This window comes from Aethalodelphis obliquidens, unplaced genomic scaffold (genome assembly GCF_003676395.1).
Source record: "Aethalodelphis obliquidens isolate GAN/ISIS:26980383/991018 unplaced genomic scaffold, ASM367639v1 scaffold41, whole genome shotgun sequence".
In the NCBI taxonomy this organism is placed as follows: domain Eukaryota; kingdom Metazoa; phylum Chordata; class Mammalia; order Artiodactyla; family Delphinidae; genus Aethalodelphis; species Aethalodelphis obliquidens.
In genome coordinates this window covers 16,961,856-16,984,118 of record NW_020837985.1, presented here as the reverse complement: position 1 = coordinate 16,984,118, position 22,263 = coordinate 16,961,856, and the positions used below count along the sequence as shown (strand labels likewise).

The 22,263-nt window shown below is 61.8% G+C and overlaps 1 protein-coding gene and 1 long non-coding RNA gene across 3 annotated transcripts; one reads left to right on the top strand and one right to left on the bottom strand.

Moving 5' to 3' along the window:
* Positions 1-415: 415 nt before the first annotated feature.
* Positions 416-6,485, bottom strand: LOC113633787 (uncharacterized). Its single transcript, XR_003438335.1, has 3 exons — positions 6,454-6,485; positions 3,928-4,012; positions 416-2,216 (listed from the first exon to the last, which is right to left on the bottom strand). It is a non-coding gene; the product is annotated as an uncharacterized LOC113633787 (long non-coding RNA).
* An 8,787-nt stretch (positions 6,486-15,272) lies between these two features.
* Positions 15,273-21,093, top strand: NRBP2 (nuclear receptor binding protein 2). Of its 2 annotated transcripts, none has more exons than XM_027132276.1 (18): positions 15,273-15,691; positions 16,165-16,287; positions 16,357-16,458; positions 16,556-16,645; positions 16,795-16,835; positions 16,930-17,024; positions 17,174-17,197; positions 17,270-17,353; positions 17,425-17,480; positions 17,577-17,672; positions 18,733-18,865; positions 18,982-19,084; positions 19,232-19,282; positions 19,365-19,500; positions 20,444-20,497; positions 20,587-20,650; positions 20,756-20,816; positions 20,902-21,048. In XM_027132276.1, the coding sequence occupies exons 1-18, from the start codon at positions 15,569-15,571 to the stop codon at positions 20,930-20,932; spliced, it is 1,467 nt and encodes a 488-aa protein (XP_026988077.1). In that variant the 5' UTR covers positions 15,273-15,568; the 3' UTR covers positions 20,933-21,048. The 2 variants fall into 2 exon arrangements, with proteins under 2 accessions (XP_026988077.1, XP_026988076.1); XM_027132275.1 differs by having other exon boundaries at positions 15,274-15,691; positions 20,756-20,811; positions 20,902-21,093.
* Positions 21,094-22,263: the final 1,170 nt, after the last annotated feature.

Here is a 22,263-nt window from a genome sequence, read left to right as displayed (position 1 = left end):
AACTTAAGACCTAAAACTATAAAACACTTAGAATAAATCATCGAATAAAAGAATGCATGACTCAGCGGCCATGGCTCACGGGCCCAGCCGCTCCGCGGCACGTGGGATCTTCCCGGATCGGGGCATGAACCCGTGTCCCCTGCATCGGCAGGCGGATTCTCAACCACTGCGCCACCAGGGAAGCCCAAGAATGCATGACTTTTGATTTGGCAGTGACTTCTTAGGTATGACACCAAAGGCACAGGCAACAAAAGAAGAAAAAAGACAAATAAGACGTTATGAAAATTTGAAAATTTTGTTTATCCAAAGACACTGTCCTCAGAGTAAAAAGGCAACCCGCAGAATGGGAGAAAACATTTGCAAATCATATACCTGATTATTATTCAGAATTTATAGAGAATTCCTAAAACTCAACAACTACAAAACAAACAACCCAATTCAATAATGGGCAAAGGACTTGAATAGACATTTCTCCAAAGAAGACATTCAAATGGCCACTAAGTGCACAAAAATGTGCTCAACACCACTAATCGTTAGGGAAATGCAAATCAAAACTACAGCGAGATACCTCCTCACATCCGTCTGCACGGCTACTATGAGAAAACCAGAAAATAACAAGTGCTGGTGAGGGTGTGGAGTAATGGAACCCTTGTGCCCTGTTGGTGCGAATGTAAAATGGTACAACTGCTGCGGAAACAGTACGGAGGGTCCTCAAAAAGTTAAAAATATAATCACCACGTGATCCAGCAATTCCACTTCCAGGTGTATACACAAAACAATGGAAAGCAAGGACTCGAATAGATATTTGTACACCCATGTTCAATGCAGCATTATTCAGAATAGCTAAAACATGGGAGCAACCCAAGTGTCCACGGATGGATGTGTCAATAAGCAAACTGTGGTCTGTACATACGATGGGACATTATTCAGCCTTAAAGAGGAAGGCAGTTATGACATGTGCTACCACCATGGATGAAACTGGACGACAAACTGCTCAGTGAGGTCAGCCAGTCTCAAAAAGACAAGACTGCAGGATTCCACTCATATGAGGCACCTGGAGTCGTCAAAATTATAGAGACAGAAAGTAGAAGGGTGGTGCCAGGGCTGGGGGCAGGGGGACAGTTGTGGTTCCATGGGTACTGTTTCTGTTTACAAGATGAAGGGTTATGGTCACGAATGCACCTAATGCCACTGAACTGTACTCTTCAAGAAATGGCTCAGGTGATAACTTTTACGGCATGTGTATTCTACCTCAATAGCAAAAAAAGGAAAGAAGGGAATAATTGTGAAAAATTGGAAGCGACTTAAGTATCCAAGATTTGGAGAATTATTAAATTGAAAAAAAAAAAAAGAATCAAGCATTTATCCTGCTTTTGCTACACAGACAGGGACACTGGGTAACCAAACAGTAGGAGACAGGAGTTTCTTTCTGCAGAGACGCTCCAGCCAGTGAGCACGGACGGGTAGCAGGTGGGAACGTCTGCATGGGACACAGTTGCCACCCTGAGACTCCTGACGGAAGCCAGACCGCGAGCAGACCTGCCAGAATCCCAGCTGCTTTCACCCGTGTCCCACCCTGATACATTTCAGAGCCGGGGGGTTCCCAGGGGGCACCACGGGGCCGTGAGTGCTGGACAAGGGCCCTGCAAAGAGGGGAGTGGGCTGACGGGCTGGGGTCTTGAGCGCCCACTCCCCCCCCCAGGGGCAGCCACACCCTGAGCGACCACGGCCAAGGTGAAAAGGAGGGCAGAGGCTGGGAAATGCGCCTCCCCCCACCATCCTGGGGAGGACAGGGGCTTCTCCGATGGCCTGACCTGGCCACTGGACAGAGACGGTGCAAACACGGGTTTGCCCTGACCCTCTCTGGGCCGGCGGCGCTTGCCACCCTCGGACAGCCTTCGCGGCCCGCCAGGGAACCAGGGCGTGGCGGGGTCTACATCTGGGTGCTCGTTTCACGCCCGCCGCCTGGTCCTCCTCGGTCCGACTCTTTCTTTCTTCACGATTGGTCCAGGCCAGGCAGCAGGAGCGGGGAGACTTACGGGCTCCCTGACCGCGAGAACACCCGCTCTAAGGAGGCACCGGCACCTTCCTGATTCAGAGGAGTGCTTCTCATTTCCACTGTAACGCATCTGAGTAATGGCTTCACGGCCTCCAACAATTGGTGGCAAAAGTGGATATTTATTCTGAGAGTTCTCCAGCAGGTGGCAGCAAAGGGTCTGTTCGAACAAAAAGTCGTATTTTACTCCAGCTTCCTGTTTTTTAATCTTTCTCTTTCAGTTACCATCCTATATTACTTAAAATGTATATATATTGGGGCTTCCCTGGTGGCGCTGTGGTTGAGAGTCCGCCTGCCGATGCAGGGGACACGGGTTCGTGCCCCGGTCCGGGAGGATCCCACATGCCGCGGAGCGGCTGGGCCCGTGAGCCATGGCCGCTGAGCCTGCGCGTCCGGAGCCTGTGCTCCGCAACGGGAGAGGCCACAGCAGTGAAAAGCCCGCGTACCGCAAAAAAAAATATATAAAAATATATATATATATATATATATAGACATATAGTTTAAAGTATACGGCAAAGTGTTTCAGTTATACAAATATATACAATTTACCCCAGCTTTCTGACAGAGAAAGGGAGTGTGGTGTTTGGTCTGGGAGGCTCCACACCAACTCCTGAGGAAGAAACAGTCCAGTCGCTGAAGGGGCTGATGCTCTGACGTCGTCCAGAACAACGCGTGCTTCTCAACACGCAGGGGCTCCTCAGCTAGAGAACTGACCAGCAAGCGTCTTCAAGGAAATCCCCCACTGGGAACATCAAACACGGGACGCTGGTCCTGAAACCTGTCCGCCGCACATACAGATTTCTAATCTCCAAAACAGCAGGCACAGGTAGGACGTTTTTGGAAACTTATTAAACATGTATTCTTCCAAAAGGTGACATTTAACAAAATGTAGAGCCTGGTTTTTTTTGGCGGTACGCGGGCCTCTCACTGTCGCGGCCTCTCCCGTTGCGGAGCACAGGCTCCGGACGCACAGGCTCAGCGGCCATGGCTCACGGGCCCAGCCGCTCCGCGGCATGTGGGATCCTCCCGGACCGGGGCACGAACCCGTGTCCCCTGCATCGGCAGGCGGACTCTCAACCACTGTGCCACCAGGGAAGTCCCAGAGCCTGGTTTCTTTATAATATATAACACTCAAAAGATTATGTATTTTGCTGTGATCTCAACCTCTTTTGGCATGAAAAAAATGAACTGATGAGTGAGGATGGGGACAAAGCATTTATCCACAATCCTAGTAAACGTGAAAATGTGAGTTGCACATCAGTAATAATAGCGAGTGTGCAAAGTTTTTTTAGAGTTTGAAAAAGATAACCTATGCTATGGAATAGACATTATATGAAAAAAAAATTTAGGCCGTGTACTGTGATTGACTGATCACACACAGGCCTCTTCCCTTTAATGGCAAGAGAATATTCCCAAGAATTAGACATTCTCCACAAAAATAGCAGTTGGACATCTACGTGGGGAAAATTATAATGTAACTAAAAGCCACTCAGTACACATACAGATAAGTGAGTGTGAAGTGCTAAACACACTGCTTCCCAAACACGGCGATGAACACGGATGCTAGCAAGTCCATCTGCAGGGACGTGGCTTCTTTTAGTCCCGCCCCATCCCACCACCCACACAGACATTTGTTGACCCCGAGCTTCGTACAACACCCTCAGGTGGTCATGGCCATCTAGCCATCCTATCTGAGGTTTCATTCAAGATTTCCCCTGCACACTGTTCGATTAAAGCTCGTTTATTGATTTGGGGTGATGTGAAGATAAAATGTTCCTGTGTAAATATCGCTAGAAAGAGAACGGAGTGATACACATGTTCTATGAAGTTCAGGTTTTAAACCCCAAGTTATCCAATGGCAGAAATGTTACCTTGTAGGTGATCTCTGGGCTGTGCCTGTAGTAGGTTCAGCTTTGGGCGAGGCGCTGTCTAGGGGTCAGAAGAGCATCCGAACAACTGCACACGTGAGATAAAGTCAATAGTTTTCACTTGGCAGAAATCATAGGAACCTGTCATAGCACGATGCCAGATCACTTATGAGGAAAGCAATCATCAGCGTCAAATTGTGGTACTCATTATTCAGAGTGGGGTCCCCAAGCCCCAGGCCGCGGACTGGTAGCAGGCAAGCGAGTGACGCTTCATCTGCCGCTCCCCACCGCTCGCATTACCTCCTGAACCATCCTTCCCCCTCCATCCCCGCATCATGGAAAAACTGTCTTCCACAAAACTGGTCCCTCGTGCCGTAAAGTTGGGGACCGCTGATTTAGAGGATGAACTACAAAACTGAATGACTAAAATCATGACAGGTGGGATAAGTGTGATGGTTCTGAATGAGGGGCTGTGTGGTCACGAGTACTGTTCACCAGCGCTACTCCATCCAGTGCACAGGAGGACGGCATTGCCGCCCCTCGTGGTCAGGGGGACCATATGACCAGTGCTGGCCGGCGGGGTATGAGAGGAAGTGGCACGTGGCCCCTTCACACCAGAGCACTTAGCTGCCAGTATAAGACCTTCCCAAGTTCTCACTCCTTAAGCCAGGAGGACCAGTGATATTCCAGATTATGGTAATTTCACCAGCCTGGATCCTGACGTGAAGGTGGCAGAGCGGAGCCTCAGCCAGCCCCTGACGTGCAACATGAGTGAGGGTAAGCTTTCAGAAAGGAAAGACGAAGCAACGCAAGTATCCACCAACAGATGAGCACATAAAGCACGTTGGGTAAATACGCACAACGGAATACGGGGCAGCCTTTAAAAAGAAGGGAATCCTGATGTCTGACACAGCCCGGATGAAGCTTAAAGCCACCACGCTACGTAAAGTAAGCTGGACACAAGAGGACAAACATGGCACGATGCCACTTATATGCGGTCCCCAGAGTGGTCATTCATAGAACAGTGGTAACCAGAGCTCCAAGGACGGCAGCAGCTCTGGCTGACCAGGGACAGCCCAAGGGCCTCGGGAGCAGGACGGGCATCGAGGCTTGCCCCCCGGGAGGGTTCCTGGAAGATCTGAGCTGGAGGCCACCACAGGGGGCTACAGCCACAGCGAGAGGAGCCGGAGGGATGAGGACCAGTGGGCACGGCTGGGGCAGGGACGGCACAGGCAGGCGTGCTACCCACCCCTGGGCACAGAGAGACCCAGGCCTGGGCAGCCTCACGTCTCCTTCCCACAGCGAGGAGCTGGCCCACACCTGGGTTTCGTGGCCTGGCAGCAGTGCTGCCTGCAGTGACCCGACCCCACGGAGAAGAGGCTCCGGGCTGCACTCCCGGCCACGAGCCACAGCCAGCTCGGCACGTTGCCCAGCGGGACCTCATGGACGGCGTCCTGGCTTTTGGTGAGCAGAGACGGGGCGAAGGCAGCTGGCCTGACATGCCTTGGGCGGGCGGGTAGGGGCCCAGGCTGGAGCTCACTACTCTTATCAGGTCAGGCCTCTCCAGTGGCCAGCAGCAGCCACATAGCATAGCCAGGGTGGGGTACGCAGACAGCGACAAGGACACAGGCGGCCAAAGGTCGGCCCAGGGTCCAGGAAGCCTTGGTGAGCAGGCGTGAGCGTGGGCCTGGGGTGGGAGTGAGGACAGAGCCACGGGAGCCAACACTGGCACCCTCTACCCTGGAAGCCCGGCCCCCCAGCCCCTGTGCCTGCGCAGGTGTCTCAAGGTGCTCTCATGCTACGGTCGGAGGTGGCTGGGTGGCCCTGGATGAGTATCTGGTCGAGAACGACCCGGAAAGAAGTGAGGCCTGGGGAAGGGGAAAGACTGAGTCCTCAGGGCCGGGAATGGGGACAGAGGAGGACAGGCCTTGGGTCCTGACCCTGGGGGGCAAGGGGCACCTGCTCCACCCCATCCATCTGGGATCTCTGGGCAGCAAAGGGGAGGACCAGCCAGAAGACCCACGTGTGGCTCCTGTCCTGGGCTGTGGCCCCAGCCTGCCAGGCTCTGGCCCTTCTTCCTCAGCTGCTCCAGGAGTCCCCGGCCCCGGAAGGTGGGCGCTGGGACTGGCGTCTGAGAAGGGGCCCAGGTCCTCCTGCTGGACAGAACGCCTGCTCCGATCCCAGGTGGAGGTGCTGAACCCATGGGGCAAGGCCTGGTCATCCCTTCCAGACAGACTGGAAGCCTGCTGGGGACAGAGACCCCATCTCTTCCACGGTCAAGGCAGGGAAGCCACTCGGCCATGGAGGCAGCCTCTGAGGACAGCCTGGCCCGGCAGCCCCAGGACGAAGCAGCAGCGCAAGCCGCCGGCCCCGAGGCGGGAGCGAGGCCTGGACGACGAAGGGCACTGGACAGGAGGGGCCCCTGGGTCGAGGCCAACGCCTGCACCAGCGGCCCAGTGGGCCCCCTCGGGCGATAAAATCACGTCTGTAAAGCGAAACTCTGCGCGCGGCGGGCGGGGCCGCACTTACCTTGCAAACCATTCAGAGGCCGTCAGGGCGGCCGCCCGCGTTCCTTCGCCGTGACTCTGGGGGAGCTGACGAAAGGGGCTGGGTAGGAGCGAGGGGACCCTGCTCCTCGGCAGCCGCCCTCCTCCCCGCCTAGGGGTGTTCACAGACCGTGGCGGCCGAGGGGAGCGCGCGGGGGCGTCGACCCAGCCCCGCGTGGGCTTCCCGGTCACGCGCCCCTCCCGGCTTCAGGGCGCCCGCACCCATCGGAAGCACCTCGTGCCGCCCCGGGGAGGGGCCTGAGCGGGTTTAAACCGGGAGGCGCCGGTCGCAGGCACAGCAGCGAACGGAGGGACTGCGTACGGAGTGCTGCGGGCACCGTCCGGGCAGGTGGGACAGCCAGGCCGGCCCGGGCGGGGCGGCCGCCGAGCGAAGCCGAGACACCTACGGGGGCTCTCAGCCCGGGGCCTGCAGAGGCTGGGGCGGGCGCGACGCGCCCGGAGGTGGCCCGGGGTTCTGGGCTCCGCTCCGGGCAAGCGGGGCTCTGAGGCCCGGTTCCCTCCCAACTAGCCCTGGTGCGCGGGAGTCCTGGCAGTCGCCCCCGAGCCTGGTTCCCCGCACGGGCGTGGGAGACGTAGCAGGGGCCTCGCCTGCCCAGGGGTTCCCGGGCAGGACTGGTGCGCGCCTGGGTGGGGCCGTGCAGGTCTGATTCCTTCCTGCCCCGCCCCCTGCCTTGCAGCTGGAGCCGGTCCGAGCGCCCAGGGCGCGAGGCAATTAGGCTGACAAATTGAGAGGGTGGGATGGCTCCTGGCCCGTTGCTGGGGTGAGGCAGGCCAGTGCTTACCGATGGAGGGAGCTACTTGCCGTCGGGGGTGGATGGGCACCAGGGACCCCTGCGTGGGGCCATCTCGAGACCCTTGGGAGGTAGAGGCGGGAGGGGCTCTGCCATGGGTTCCAGCCTCCGTGACTCTGCTCTCTCCCTGACCCGCCCATCGTGCCGAGTTTCCGCATGGCCACTGATCTCTGCAGTCTGCACCCAGTGCAGGTGGGTGGGATCTTTCTGACGCTGCTCAAAGTGGGCCAAAGGCCAACCAAGGTCACTGTCTCCATGTGTGAGCCTGAGGCAGCCTGGCCATCCGGTTCTGTTGTGATTTGGCTTAGATGGACAGCCAGAGAGGCCCCTCCGCAACCCCCAGCCCAGCCTGGCGTGTGCGCGCTGCCCTTCAGGGTACTGATAGGTGACGCCCCCTCCCAGGGATGTGGACCCACCCTCCTCAGGAATTGCCCTCCCACCTCTTGTCCCCTTGGGCCACCTGAAGTGGGGCTGCTCCCAGGAAGCCACAGGAGGGGCCTCCTCTCAGAGTCCCTTTCCAGTCCTGGGAAATCCGTTCGGCCCCTCCCCCAGCCACGAGGCCACCCTCCCCTCTAGCCACGTGCCGTTGCCACTTCTGCTGGTAACCACCTCTCTGGGACGCCTGTCTTTTGGCTTCTGTGCGATTGGGCTCTTCTGTGTCTCCCAGCCTTGAAGCTGCTTTGTCTCCCACTCCCCAGGCCCTGGACACCCCTCACATGCCCTGGTCTGTCTCTCCCGAGCTCCAGACCTCTCTGTCCAGCTGCTTCCCCAAGGTCCCCACTTCAGACTCAAGGCACCCACTCCCAGGCCCCTCTTCACGTCCTGCCTGGTCAGGGACCAGGGAGGCTCGTACCAGGCCCAAGGTCGCTGCTGACCAAACGGGCCATGGCCCAGCCACGGTTACCCAGCTGCGTCGGGCAGAGCCGCAGGCACAGGGCCTCTCCCAGCCCCTCAGGCCCTCCCCCCACAATGGCCCTCAGGGCCCCAGCACCCTCCCTCCCACGAATCCCTGCTGCTCAGGAAACTTGAGCTTCCCGCGCAGGAGTCCGTCCTGCTCCTCTGGTTTTCCTTGCTGGGCTCCCGGCGGGACAGCACAGCCTGCACCCCCCCCCCCCCCGCTGCTCCTGACCCCGTGGCCCAGAAAGCCCTCCCGCCTTGGCTGGGTAGCGAAGTACCTTTTTTCTTTCCCACCCTGGTCCCCTGCCCGACTTCAGGTGGTCAGCTCACTGCTCCAGCCACCCCGGGGGCCCTGTTACCTGAGGCTTCCTCTGCTCACAGACCCTCTGAAGGCCGTCCTGGAACGAGGCGCACCATACAAAGGAAGCAGGCTGGTCACTGGGCAGGTGGGCAGCACAGCACGCGTCCAGGTCAGCTCGCGGAAGCAGAGCCTGACACGGTTTCAGGGAGTGGCCTCGGGAAGGCTCCTGGGGAAGGAGGGGAGGAAGCAGATGGCAGGGAGACAAGCTGGCTGGTGGTGCAGAGTCTCAGCCACCCCTAGAAGGAGGTCAGGGCGGCCTCAGCCACCCCTAGAAGGAGGTCAGGGCAGCCTTGCGTCCACCACGGTCACACCGAGTCCTGGAACCCCGCTCAGGCGTCCAGCTGGTCACTCGAACAAAGCCTTTTGTGTTCTTTCCCAAGGCCTGGATCTTTTTTTTTTTTTTTTGCAGTACGCGGGCCTCTCACTGTCGCGGCCTCTCCCGTTGCGGAGCACAGGCTCCGGACGCGCAGGCTCAGCGGCCATGGCTCACGGGCCCAGCCGCTCCGCGGCATGTGGGATCTTCCCAGACCGGGGCACGAACCCGCGTCCCCTGCTCGGCAGGCAGACTCTCAACCACTGCGCCACCAGGGAAGCCCAAGGCCTGGATCTCAACAACGCTCCTCTCTCCCCACCCCATGTCCTCTTCCCACCTTCTCAAAGGCATGATGGTGTGCCCTGCGCGCCCACACTGCATGGCCTGCTCGCTTCGGGAGAGCTGAACAAGTGCCGTGCCTCCTGGAACCTGGCGGGGGGGCGGGGGCGGGGGCGGGGCGGGTGAGCACCAAGCCACCGCCTCCACGTCTGCCCGGGCCTGGCACGCACTCCGAGACCCAGCGGCAGACCGGCTGCAGGCGCCACCGAGGCTCTGGGCCCAACATCCGGGCAGGGAAAGGGGGCAACAGGATTTTGCCCAGGGGTCTCAGCAGACACAGAGGAGCACCTCTTGGGCCCAGCTATGGGGAGAGCGGGGCCGTGGGGGGATTTAGGGTTCAGGCTCTGCAGAGCGGGTGACGGAGAGCTGCTCACAGCCAGCACTTCTGGGGGCACCATGGAACTTGAGGCCCCTTGCGAGACCGCTGGGCATAGGTGTCCAGGAGGCAGCTGGACACGCGGTTCCGCGACCCCAGGACAGGCTGGGCTCCAGCTGCGGTCAGGGGAGCTCTCCGGCTGAACGGGGAAATGTCACCAGGGAGGAGGGTCCCCCATGCCCCGTGCCCCAGAGGTCGGGAGGTCAAATCGAAAATGCGTTTGTGGGGTTTGGCAGTTTGGAGTCCGAGGTTACCTCAGCAAGAGCTGCGGAGCGGGGGCGAGGGCGCGTGGGGCTGAGCCTTCTCCCGAGACCCCGTGTGAGGCTTTGGGGAGCTGCGGGAGGCGAGGACAGTGTGGACCAGGACCGGGGACTGCAGGTGTGGTTCTGTGGAAGCAGGACGTGGACTGGCTCCTGGGGCCGGGAGGGAACAATTACCGCAGCCCGGGAGGCTTCAAACAACAGCACCTTATTCTTCCACAGTTGAGGGGCCAGGATCTGGAATCAGTGCTTCTGGCGTTTGGTGGCAATGCTGGGTTTGGGGCCTGAAGCTGCTCGCCTCCAGTCTGCTTCTGTGGGCTGGGCATCGTCCCCGTCTGTCTTCCTGTGAGGACACAGTCGTGTTGGAATAAGGACCTCTCTACACCAGTGTGAGCTCACCTTAACCTTAACTTAATTACATCTGCAAAGACCCTATTTCCAGAGGCCATGGCCCGGAGGACATGGGGCCAGGGTGGGCAGAGGGGGACACAGCCGGGCTGATGTGAGAGACTTGGGACAGAGGGCAGGAACCTGGCTGAAGCCCGGTGGGGAGCCAGGAGGGAGCAGAGGCCAGGGCAGCAGTGGGTTAAGGTGGGGAAGGATTTGGAGGGGTCACTGGGAAGGGGGAGGGAGAAGCACACGAATACATGGAGACCACCCGAGGGCAGGGCAGGGACTGGTCATCGCTGGGTATTGAGGCCAACGGCGGGTGGAGGCCGAGCCTCTGCACCAGGACCCTGGGGGGAGGGGACGAGGGTGCGGGGTTGAGATGGAGGCCAGAGGATGGCCTATAGGAGAAAACAGAGCCCGCACCCCCCAAGGCTACCGTGGGGTCCCTGTGCTCACATGGTCCCCTCCTGGGAGCCGCAGGGCAAGGGGAGGGACCGAAGCTGGATGTGACACCCCTCCCTCAGGAGGGCCGGCTGCCCTGGAGGTGGGTCCAGAGAGCAGGGTTGACCTCCTGACCGTGTCTGCCCTCCCACCCACCTGGGCTGTCTCGGGTCCCTCACAGCCTTTCCATCCCCACAGGGAGCAGACGGTGGGCCCTGGCTGAGCAAGTTCTGGGCGATGAACAGCCACGTCTCTCCTCTCAACCTCCTGGTCACCAATGGCACTGAGACGGCTGTCGTCCCTGAGACCGTGAAGGCCGTGCTGGGCACCGGCACCCCATCTGGGCCCCAGGCCAGGAGCCTCGCCGGCGTGTATGTGGAGGCCTCGGGCCAGGCCCAGCGTCTCTACGCTGTCATGAAGCAGGGTCTCCTGCCCTTTGGGCTCGAGCTGGCTCTGCTGGAGGCCCAGGCGGCCCTGGGCAGGGCCAGCTGCTCCTCGTGTCTGAGGCCCTGCAGCAGGGCCTGGTGGGCCTGGAGCGGAAGGAGAAGCCGCTGGCCGCCGAGCACGCGGTCACTGGGTACCCTGACCCTCTGGGGGTGGGAAGCTGGCCCTCTTCCAGGCCATAGGGAAGGAGGTTGTGGACAGGGCACTGGGGTGGAGCTGGCTGGAGGCCCAGGAGGCCACGGGGGGCCTGGTGGACCCCATCCAGGGCATGCGTGTGGCCCCTGAGCTGGCCTGCCAGCAAAGCCTCCTGGACCAGGAGACGTGGTGTGGGCTGTTGGAGCTTGGGCCCAGCTCAAGTGCCCCAGGCTTCCTGGACCCCGACACGCCGGAGCGGCTGCCGTACCGGGAGCTGGTAGGCAGGTGTGTGCAGGCCCCCAGCACGGGGCTGGGCCTGCTGCTCCTCAAGATCACTTTCCGTACGCTGAGTGGGGCACCGAGCTTGGCCAGGCCGCTGGAGGTGGGGGTCCTGGACGTGGAGACGGCCCAGGCCTGCGGGAGGGCAGGCTGGCGGTGCCGGATGTGGGTGCACGCACCGAGGTGCAGCGCCACCCGCAGGGCACCGGCGGTGTGGCAGGGCTCGTCCTGCTGCCTGCAGGGCACAAGAGCTTCCAGGCCTCGGCCGAGCACCTGCTCCCCATGGGCGCCACGCTTCCGGTCCGGGAGGCTCAGGACGCCACCCGCATGCTGGTGGACCCAGCCACCGGCCGGCAGCTGTGGCCAGATGAGGCGGTCAGGGCAGGCCTGTTTGGACCAGAGCTCCACAGGCAGCTCCTGGCAGCAGAGCAGGTGGTGACGGGGTATCGTGGCCCCTTCAGTGGCATCCGAATGCCCCTATTCCAGGCCATGACGAGGGAGCTGGTGGACAGGCCTCCGCTGCTGAGGCTCTTGGTTGCCCAGCTGGCTACAGGCAGGCTAGGGTGTCCTGCCCGCAGGCTCCGGCTGCCCTGGGAGGCCACCCTGCACTTAGGCTGCCTGGACAAAGAGCTCAGCAGCATCTCTCGCAGGCGGCTGGCTTCTCGGACCCCGGCATGCAGGAGAGCCTCAGCTGTGGGCAGCTGCTGGCCCACTGTGTCACCGACCCAGAGACGGGGCTGGCCTTCCTGCCCATCTCAGTGGGGAGCCCTGGAGCGGAGCCACAGGGGCCCCCGTTCACTGAGCACAGCACCTGGCAGACCTTGAGAGCTGCCGTGGCCACCGTCTCCATGGGCAAGTTCCAGGGCCGGCCCATGTCGCTCTCCGAGGCAGTCCCCGTGGAGCAGAGGGTGACGCTGACCCAGCAGCACAAGGACGGGGCCCTCTTGGTGGAGGAGCTGGTGGCTGCGCTGAGGGCCACCCACGAGCAGGCTGCAGCCACTGCCGGGACCACCTTGGCTGGGTGAGGATGCCCGTGACTCCAGGAGAGCTTCTGAGAGTGGAGATCATCAACCAGGGCATGTACGAGCAGCTGGCACGAGGCCGGACCATGGGCAGCCTGGCCTCGTGCAGAGGTACTTGCGAGGCACCGGCTGCATCGCCGGCTTGCTGTGCCCGGCTCCCAGGAGCCCCTCGGCATCCACGAGACTTGTAGGAAGGGGCTTCTCAGGCCCGGCACAGCCCTCACCCTCCTGGAGACGTGAGCAGCCAGTGGCTTCATCATCAAAAGAAAACAAGGGGTATTCGGTGGAGGAGGCACTGAGGGCTGGCATCATGGGCCCGACGTGTTCGCGAGGCTGCCGTCGGCTGAGCGCGCCGTCACCGGCTACACCGACCCCTACACCGGGGAGCAGATCTCCCTCTTCCAGGCCATGAAGAAGGACCTCATCGTCCGGAGCACGGCATCCGCCTGCTGGAGGCCCAGATCGCCACGAGCAGCGTCATCGACCCCGTGCATAGCCGCCGCCTGCCCGTGGACGTGGCCTACTGGCGCGGCTACTTCGACGAGGGGATGAACCGCGTCCTGGAGGACCCCAGCGACGACACCAAGGGCTTCTTCGACCGCAACACACACGAGAACTTCACCTACGTGCAGCTGCTCCAGAGGGCTACTCCTGACCCAGAAACAGGCCTCTTGTTTCTTCTCTGTCTGGAAAGTGAGTGGGTATTCTTTCTAATTGGTTGTTTTTTTCAACCCTGAAAAATGTATGACAACATTTTAAAACATTTCTTAGCGTGCCAGTATCTGTGTGCAATGTATTCAGCTTACGTGCGCAGCGACGTTCTACTCTCTTCCGTCCTTTTTTGCTTATGGTTCCTCATTGCGTTAAAGGAAAGACATTGTCCTGTATGATTTTTTTCTCTTCACCCTTGGTGTTATCAGGTGTGAATTTTCAATTAGAATTTCACAAGTGGCCATTTCTGATAGACTCTGATGCAGTTAGAGTGAAGGACTTTCCTTTGTTTCCCTGGCCTATCACACTGAAGTGTATGCATCAATTTGTTATATTCCCATTTTAATTAAATCCGTTCCTTTCAGTTATCGATTTTTCTCCTGTTCGTTGAGTAAACCATTCCCCATCAATTTCTCGCAGTAATAAGTGCCTTTGGGTCTCAATTTGGGGTCGACCTGCTATTATTTTCCATCCTACGGCTGTGCTTTGAGGGGGCAGGGGCTGGTTCTGTCCCCTGGTGCAGCTCTCCCAGTTGGTATGACCCCCTTGGTTTGCGTCACCAGCTTTGTTCTGGAGGTATGGCCTTTACAACAACGTACAAAGAATTGTTAGTATGTCAGCAGAGCTTTTTTCTTTGAGTTCAGTTTTTTGAAGGTTCATCCACAGAACTCTATCCTTATTGTAGATATGAGGTTAATCACAGGAGAGAAGCACTGACAACCTACGGTGGCATACAGTCATATCCAGAATGGTCTCTGCTTACACTGCAGTTCAGGTGTCAGACTCGGATGAGCCTGGAACTTCAGACACTCATTGCACAGTGTCTGGTTGGGGCAGGTGACAGAGGACCAAGTCTTGCTGGTCCCTCCTTTGTGACACAGCGCGTTCTGAGCAGTGTGAGTGATGGTTTCACAGGATCACCTGAGGGGGGTGGAGTGGGGAGTGCGGGGGCTATGCTGGTCCACCAGGATGACGGCGGTGGAGTTATGTCTATGCAGAAGGTTGGGAGGAAAAGAGGTGTGCAGGGGACTCTGAGAGACCAACAGGCTGAAGGCCTTTGAGCCCGGGGGGGGGGGGGTCAGGGTTGTGGTTTACGTCTGGGAGAAGGCACACGCGTGTCCACTACTTCTCTCTCCAGAAGGACATAGTGAGGGAGGGGGAGGACTCAGCAGGTGTGAGCGGGAGACTATTGAAAGGTAGTGGGGGTTTTAGACAAGAATTCTAAAGCACATCCCCTGTTGACATGGCCTCTGGGGTCAGGGCTCCCTTCTGATGGCTCCACTGTTCCAGAAAAGCCATCAGCAGAAAGCGGAGAGAGGGCCATCTGGGAATGTGGGAAGGTGGGTGTGGACATGAAAGGGAAACACCGAATTGCAGGCCAGTGGGAGGTCTGTGGTCACTAATTAAAGTCCACCTGCTTGCGTAGTTTTGTCTCCTTCGGGGACCCTCCCACGTGTTCCTTAGGGGATGGGGGACGTGCCGGGAGAGCTGGCCTCCCCGTCGCGCATTCCTGCCCTTCCCCCAGACCCTCGCGGTGATCCCCGGGCTGAGCGGGCTGCGCCCGGCCCGCTCCACGCTGGGTTCACCCCAAGGTGGGCGCCTGGGGACTGGGCCGGGTTTCAGGATGTGTGTGGCAGGCGTGTGATGGGGAACCGGTGCAGGAAGTACCAGCGGCTCCCAGAGCTGGGCAGGGCCGGTCGGCGCAGGCCTCCGCGCGCCCGGGGAGGCCCCGACGGACCCGGCTCCGGGCCGCCACGGAAACCCCGGCGCCCGGGCCGCTCGCCTCAAGCTGGTGCCGGGGCAGCCGAGTGCAGCGAGTCCCGGGAGGAGCCTGTTTGGGACCAGGCAGCTCCACCGGGAGGGGGCCTCGGGAGGGGCGGGGCCTCGGGGCGGGGCCCTAGACGGGGCGGGCGGGGCCTCTGACGGGGCGGGGTCCGCGAGGCGGGGCCTTCGTGGATGTGGGCGGGGATAGTGGGCGGGGCCTCGGCCGGGGTGGGTCCCCACGCGCTGGGCCCCTGGGCGGGGGACAGGTGGGGTCTCCGCTGGGCGCCGCAAGGGCTCTGCCTTCTACGGGGAATCTCCGCTCGGGCTCCGGCCAGGAGAGGCGGCTCCGGTGGGGCAGGCGGGCTCCACCCCCGGGCCGGCCGCGCGCCCGCGCCTCCCAGTTCCCGGAGCCCGAGTAGGGACTCGAGGTGGTGGCGGCGGCGGCGGCTCCGCTCCCAGCTGGGCGTCTGGGCGCGGGGCCAGGACGGGAGGGGAGCGGCGGCGGCGCTGGGCGGCGGATAGCGCGGAGGGCGGCGGCCTGGACCCGCCGAGCCATGGCGGCCCCGGAGCCGGTGCCGAGGCGGGGCCGGGAGCGGGAGCGGGAGGACGAGAGTGAGGACGAGAGCGACATCCTGGAAGAGAGCCCGTGCGGCCGCTGGCAGAAGCGGCGGGAGCAGGTGGGCACGGCAGGGAGGGGCGGGTCGCCGCCCACCTCCGGCGGAGGGGCCCTTGAGACCACGCGGGGCCGTGCGGACTCTCGGGAAGCCAGAGGCCCGAAACCTCTCCGAAGCGTCGCGCAGGCGGCCCCCTTCTTGACGGGCCCTTGCACTCCTTTAGCCTGGCGCCCACGCCCTGGTGAGGAACCCCCGATTCTCTAAGTCTCCTCCCGAGACCACCTCCCCATGCCTCTGGGACCAGCTGTTAGTCCTCTGGGGACCAGCCTCAAAAACACCCGGAACATGCCCCAGATCCCCTCAGCACAGCCCCAGGATACCAAGCTTCTGCTCCTGGGTGCTCAGCTTCCCCCCAGAGCAGGCCAGCGCCTGCCTCACATACTCGGGCTGCTGGAAGGGAGGTGAGCGGAGACCTAGCCCGCACCCTTTTCCTCCCCCACGCACCAGCTCACTCGTGCCCCCCGCCCCCCCACCAGGTGAACCAGGGGAACATGCCCGGCGTCCAGAGCACCTTCCTGGCCATGGACACGGAGGAGGGGGTGGAGGTGGTGTGGAACGAGCTGCACTTCGCTGACAGGAAGGCCTTTTCGGCCCACGAGGTAAGGCCTGCTGCCCTCACCCCCAACGCCCAGCCCCCCCCCAGCGTGGTGACCGCCCCCCCTTCCCAGGAGAAGATCCAGCTCATGTTTGAGCAGCTGGCGCTGGTGGACCACCCCAACATTGTCAAGCTGCACAAGTACTGGCTGGACGCCTCGGAGGCCCGAGCACGGGTGAGCCCTGGGCACACCACAGGGAGGGGGGCACCAGTGGGTGGGGCGGCCGCGGGCACCCACCGTTGGTGGAGCCCGTGAGCCTGCCGCCTCGCAGGTCATCTTCATCACGGAGTACGTGTCATCGGGCAGCCTCAAGCAGTTCCTCAAAAAGACCAAGAAGAACCACAAGGCCATGAACGCCAGGGTACAGGGAGCGGGCTGGGTCAGCGTCAGGGCCAGGGTGGGGTCGGGGGTGCGCTGGGCGGCCCTGGGCACAGGAGCGGGGTTGGGCCGGGGCACCTCAGGCCCAGCTGCCTTTCCTGCGCTCACCCCACGGAGTCCGTCCGCCGCCAGGCCTGGAAGCGCTGGTGCACGCAGATCCTGTCGGCGCTCAGGTGAGGGCCTGGGCTTGCCCGAGCACCTGCCCCTGGCGCCCCCGCCCCTCTGGCACCCCTGACCCAGCTCCCCCTGCTCTCCCCTCCTCCCCAGCTTTCTGCACGCCTGCAGTCCCCCCATCATCCACGGGAACCTGACCAGCGACACCATCTTCATACAGCACAACGGCCTCATCAAGATCGGCTCTGGTGCTGGCGGAGCGGGGCTGGGCGGGGGCGGGGGGCGGGGCTGGGCGGGGGCGGGGGGCGGGGCTGGGGGACCTGTCTGGAACGGGGCGGACGATGCCCACTGCCCCATCACGTTGACGCCTGCTTTCTCCCCGCGGTGACCGGCGCAGTGTGGCACCGGATCTTCTCCAATGGTGCGTGGGGACCCTGGGGGGACGGAGCGTGGGGTAGAGGTCCGGTCTGCTCATCCCGCGCGCTCTCCGCAGCGCTCCCAGACGATCTTCGAAGCCCCATCCGTGTTGAGCGGGAGGAACCTCGGAACCTGCACTTCTTCCCGCCAGAGTACGGAGGTGAGTCTGGGGGGGTCCCCCCTCACCCCCGGCATCCGCCTTACCTGCCCTGATCTGCTCTCCCCTTTCAGAAGTTGCCGATGGCACTGCCGTGGACATCTTCTCTTTTGGGATGTGTGCGCTGGAGGTACTAACCCCGTGGTCTCTGGGCCCCTCCCAGCTAACTCCCCCCATCCCACCTGTGCTGTCCCTTCCCCATGCCTGACCTTGCCCTGCCCCCCAGATGGCTGTGCTGGAGATCCAGGCCAACGGGGACACCCGGGTCACAGAGGAGGCCATCGCTCGCGCCAGGCATTCTCTGAGTGACCCCAACATGCGGGTAAGCAGCTGGCCCTGCCCCTACCGGCTGGCTCTCAGTGTTCCAAGGAGGGCCGGTGCGGTGCTTCGGGCAGGCCTGGAGGTGCAGCAGGTCTGGGCCAGGTCCGCTGCGTGAGCCTCCGCCCCCCCCTCCCCCGCAAGGAGGGCCTTACTGGGCGTGCGTGTTGAGTTGCAGACGTGAAGGCTCTGAGGGCACACTCTAAGCACAGAGAGACCGGAGAGATACTTCCCGTGTGGGCACAATTTTTATGCCCGTTTTATAGATAAAGGAACAGGTTCAGAGAGGCTTTAGAGCGAGTGGTGGAGCCGGTGTTTGCATCCAGGTCTGCCTGGTTCCACGTCCCCGCCTGTAAGCCTTCAGGAGACCAGTTAGAAAGAACGTGGTCCTAGCCTGTGTTGGGGGCAAGGTGGGTGGGGAGCCGGCAAAGGGATTGCGGACGGACAGAAGCTGCAGCCACAGCCTCTCTGGCCAGAGTCTGGCGACTGTCTGGCTTCACCGCGTGACCTCTGGGGATGGGGGAGGGAAGTGACGGGGCCTGGACAGGACTGACGAGGAGGTGGAGCCAGGATGGACCCGAGAGCCAGTGGAGGGCACGGATGTGGGGCAGGGCAGGGACACTTCAAGGTCATCTCCGGAATCAGGCCTGACCTGAGGCAACCGGAAGAGGGGCAGGCTGTAGGTAGGCGGGCTCAGGCTAGGCTGCACTGGCCTCGAGGGCCTGCGCTGATCTTTCAGCACTCTGCCCAGCCCCAGGGCTGCGAGGCGGGGCTGGGGTCCTCCCTGAGCAGCGCAGCTTCACCTGTGAATTGGGGATGACAGTGTCAACCCGCCACGATTTTTGTGAGGGGTGCTGGAAGTAGAGCACGGGCAGTTCTGGGCCCGGGGGCAGACTCGACTGTCCTGTTGGAAGAATCAGGTCCTGGCCTGGCTGCTAACGGGATTCCTCTACTCTCTGCACGTTGCTCCATGAAGGCTCCCACGGGGTTGGGAGGCTTCTCCTCACACAGTGGGGCCAGAGTGGAGGGGCTCCACCGACTGCAGCCCCCTCTCCACACCCCAGGAGTTCATCCTCTCCTGCCTGGCCCGGGACCCTGCCCGCCGGCCCTCCGCTCACAGCCTCCTCTTCCACCGTGTGCTGTTTGAGGTGCACTCGCTGAAGCTCCTGGCCGCTCACTGCTTCATCCAGCACCAGTGTGAGGGGCAGGCCAGCCTGGGGGTGGGCCAGGGCCTGGGGTCGGGATGCAGAAGGAGGCCCCGCAGGACCTCGTGCTTCAGGGCCCACTGCCCTGTGTGCTCCCACCGCCCGCAGACCTCATGCCTGAGAACGTGGTGGAGGAAAAGACCAAGGCGACGGACCCGCACACGGTCCTGGCAGAGATCCCCCGGCCGCCCCAGCCCCCGTTGCAGTGGCGGTGAGCAGCCTGCAGCCCAGAGGCCTCCCCTCTCCTCCCGGCCACCCCCCCCCCCCCCCCCCCCCCCCCCCCCCCCCCCCCCCCCCCCCCCCCCCCCCCCGCCCCCGCAGGACCGCCACCCTCACGTTCTCCTCATACCCATACCAGGTACTCGGAGGTCTCCTGCTTGGAGCTTGACAAGTTCCTGGAGGATGTCAGGTGAGGGCTGGAGTGAGGCTGGGGAGTGGGTAACTGTCAGGCCTGAGCCCTCAGCTGCCACCACCCCGCACTGTGTCCCTAGAAATGGGATCTACCCACTGATGAACTTCGCTGCTGCTCGGCCCCTGGGGCTGCCCCGTGTGCTGGCCCCACCACCCGAGGAAGTCCCAAAGGCCAAGACCCCGACGCCAGAACCCTTTGACTCAGAGACCAGAAAGGTGAGACTCCAGCCTCCACAGGCCTGCCCACCGCCCAGACGGGTGCCCGTATCAGGGGTTTCAAGTCCCCCAGCCCGGCTCTCCTCCAGGCTGCCAGGAGAGACCAGGTTCTGGCTGACCTCTTTGTGGGGCTTGGGGGGCAGTCGTACAAGCTGGGATACCCCCTTTCCCAGAGGCTCCAGGGGAAGACCCCTGCAGGCCCCTGTCCCATACACGCTGCCTCTCGGATCCCACCTCCTTGGCTTGCTGATTCGCTGACATCTGTGACCTGGTGTTTCTGCCAAGGCCCCCAGGCCCTGTGTTTCCCCCGTCCCCTCCTCCTGCTAGGCTCCCCCCTGGCCAGGGGCCTCCCCGGCCACCCTCTCCCTTTCCTTGTCCACACCCACTGGGCTCCAGAGCCTCTGGCTTTGGCCTTGGGTGTGTCTCCATGGTTACCTCCCTGATCTGGGCCCCCTCTGTTCCCCACTGGCCTGCTGCACCAGCCCCCAGCCTGGCCGCCTTCCCCCGGCTTTCCAGCCAGAATTCGTGTTCTGATAGCCACAGCTGGGGGTCCTCAGCGCACGCCCCCACCCCCGCCCCTGGCCCGGCACTCTGAGGCTTGGTGTTGCTGGCATCCTGTGCTTCTGCTGTCATATCCCTGCGCACCTCGCTCCTCCCCCACCCCCTTCCCACAGCTCGCTCTTTCTTCAGGTGTTCTCTTCACCTGTGAAAACTCCTATTCATCCTTCGGTACCCAGCTTCAATATCTACTCTGGAAGTTTCCCTCAACTCGCCAGGCTCCTAGCAGTGAGATGTGCTTCCTAGGCTCCCCTTGGAGACCCTCCTCATTTCCGGTCTTTACGACCCCTTTGTGTCTGGGCCCCTTTGACACAGCATCTGCTCTTGCTGCCCAGTTGCTGAGTTCCAGCCTTCGTGGGTGACCTTGGCCTCCCCCTTCCCCCAGGTGATCCAGATGCAGTGTAACCTGGAGAGAAGCGAGGACCAGGCGCGCTGGCATGTGAGGGGGGGGCGCCACCCACAGAGGCGCGGGAGCGCGGGAGGGGCGGGGCCGACTCCCGAGCCCACCTTGCCCTCCCGCCTCCCCAGCTCACTCTGCTCCTGGTGCTGGAGGACAGGCTGCACCGGCAGCTCACCTACGACCTGCTCCCAAGTAGGCCGCCCGGCGGGACCCTGGGCGGTGGCAGGGCGGGGGGTTGGGGGGGGCACGGCGGGCGGCGCTGCGGCCTCACGCCCGGTCCTCACGCCCCTGCTGCAGCCGACAGTGCCCAGGACCTGGCCGCCGAGCTGGTGCACTATGGCTTCGTCCACGAGGTGAGGTGCGCAGCTGGGTACGGCCAGCCTGGGAGGGCCGCAGGGTGGGCCGCGCCCCACCATCGCCCATGCCTCCCTCCTGCCCTGCAGGACGATCGGCCGAAGCTGGCCGCCTTCCTAGACAGCACCTTCCTCAAGTACCGCGGAGCTCAGCCGTGACCTTGATCCCACCTCAGCGCTCCAGCTCTCCAGCTCCCCAGCTCCCCGGAACCAGACCTGGTGGCTCCCGTGGGGAAGCTCGGCATTGGCCCCCGGCGTCTGGGTGGGGGACCAGGGGCCCCCTCTGCCTGTGTGCCTGCTAGTGAGGAACCTCCCCCTTCCACAGCTCCCAGCAACCCTGCAGTGGGGCTGAGGGTGGTGGGGCAGGCCCGTCAGGGGTGAGGGAGCCAGGGCTGGGGCTGGGGGGCTGGTTAGCCCCACATGTCCTTAGGATCAGGATGCCCCCATCGGCCAGCTTCCACAACTCAGCATCCCTCCCGTACCCTTCATTTCCACCCCCGACGCCGTCTGGTCACGAGAGGCTGCCCTGCAGGGAAACGCGGCACAGTGCTGGGGGGCTGAGGGGTGGGGGTCGGCCCTGGACAGATGTGTGCCCAGGGAAGCGCTCCATTCCAAGTTGCTACCGCAGAGCCACACGAGGAACCGGAATCGCCGCCTTAAGCCCATGGTACAGCACCTGCAGGTGTCAGGCGTGGTGCTGGGCACTGGGCAGGGCCACGGCCCTGCAGCTCCATGTGGCTCTCACACCCCACCCCCCGGCCAGTGCAGACCCTCCAAAGGGCTATTTTCTGTCCTTGTTCCCTGGCCTCGAGTGGTCAGGGTCAGGCACCCTCCGTGCTCCTCCCAAGCTCACCACTCCTCCTGCTACCTCTCTTACCTCCGCCTGTGGCAGGCAGCTGCCTTCCTGGGTCCTAAGGCTACCAGCCCAGCTCCCTGTCTCCCCCACCGCTACCCCCCATAACCCTAGCCTCCATTCACTTGGACCACCTCCCTTCATTTTCAAATGTAGTTGATCACTCTTAAAGATTTTAAAGTGCATGTATAAACTGAGCACATTCAGGTTTCTAAGCATTTCAAATGTCAAACAAGAAAAGCTCACCACCGTGTTAGTTCTCTGTTGCTGCTGTCAGGGTTTACCACGAACTCAGTGGCTTAAACCAGCACACTTAGATAGTTCTGTAGCTCAGGAGTCTGGCACAGATCCCACCAGACTAAAATCAAGGTGTTAGGAAGACTGCGTGTCTTTCTGGAGGTTCTAGGGCAGAACCCATTTCCTGCTCCTTCAGGTTGCTGGCCTGCAGGTGCCAGGTGCGGCGCTGGGCACAGGGCAGGGATTCATTTCCTCGCAGTGATGGGGCCGAGGTCCCCACTTCCTTGCCTGCTGTAAACTGAAGGCCACTCTTAGCTTCTAGAGGCAGCCACCTCCATTGGCTCACGGCCCCATCCTCTGTC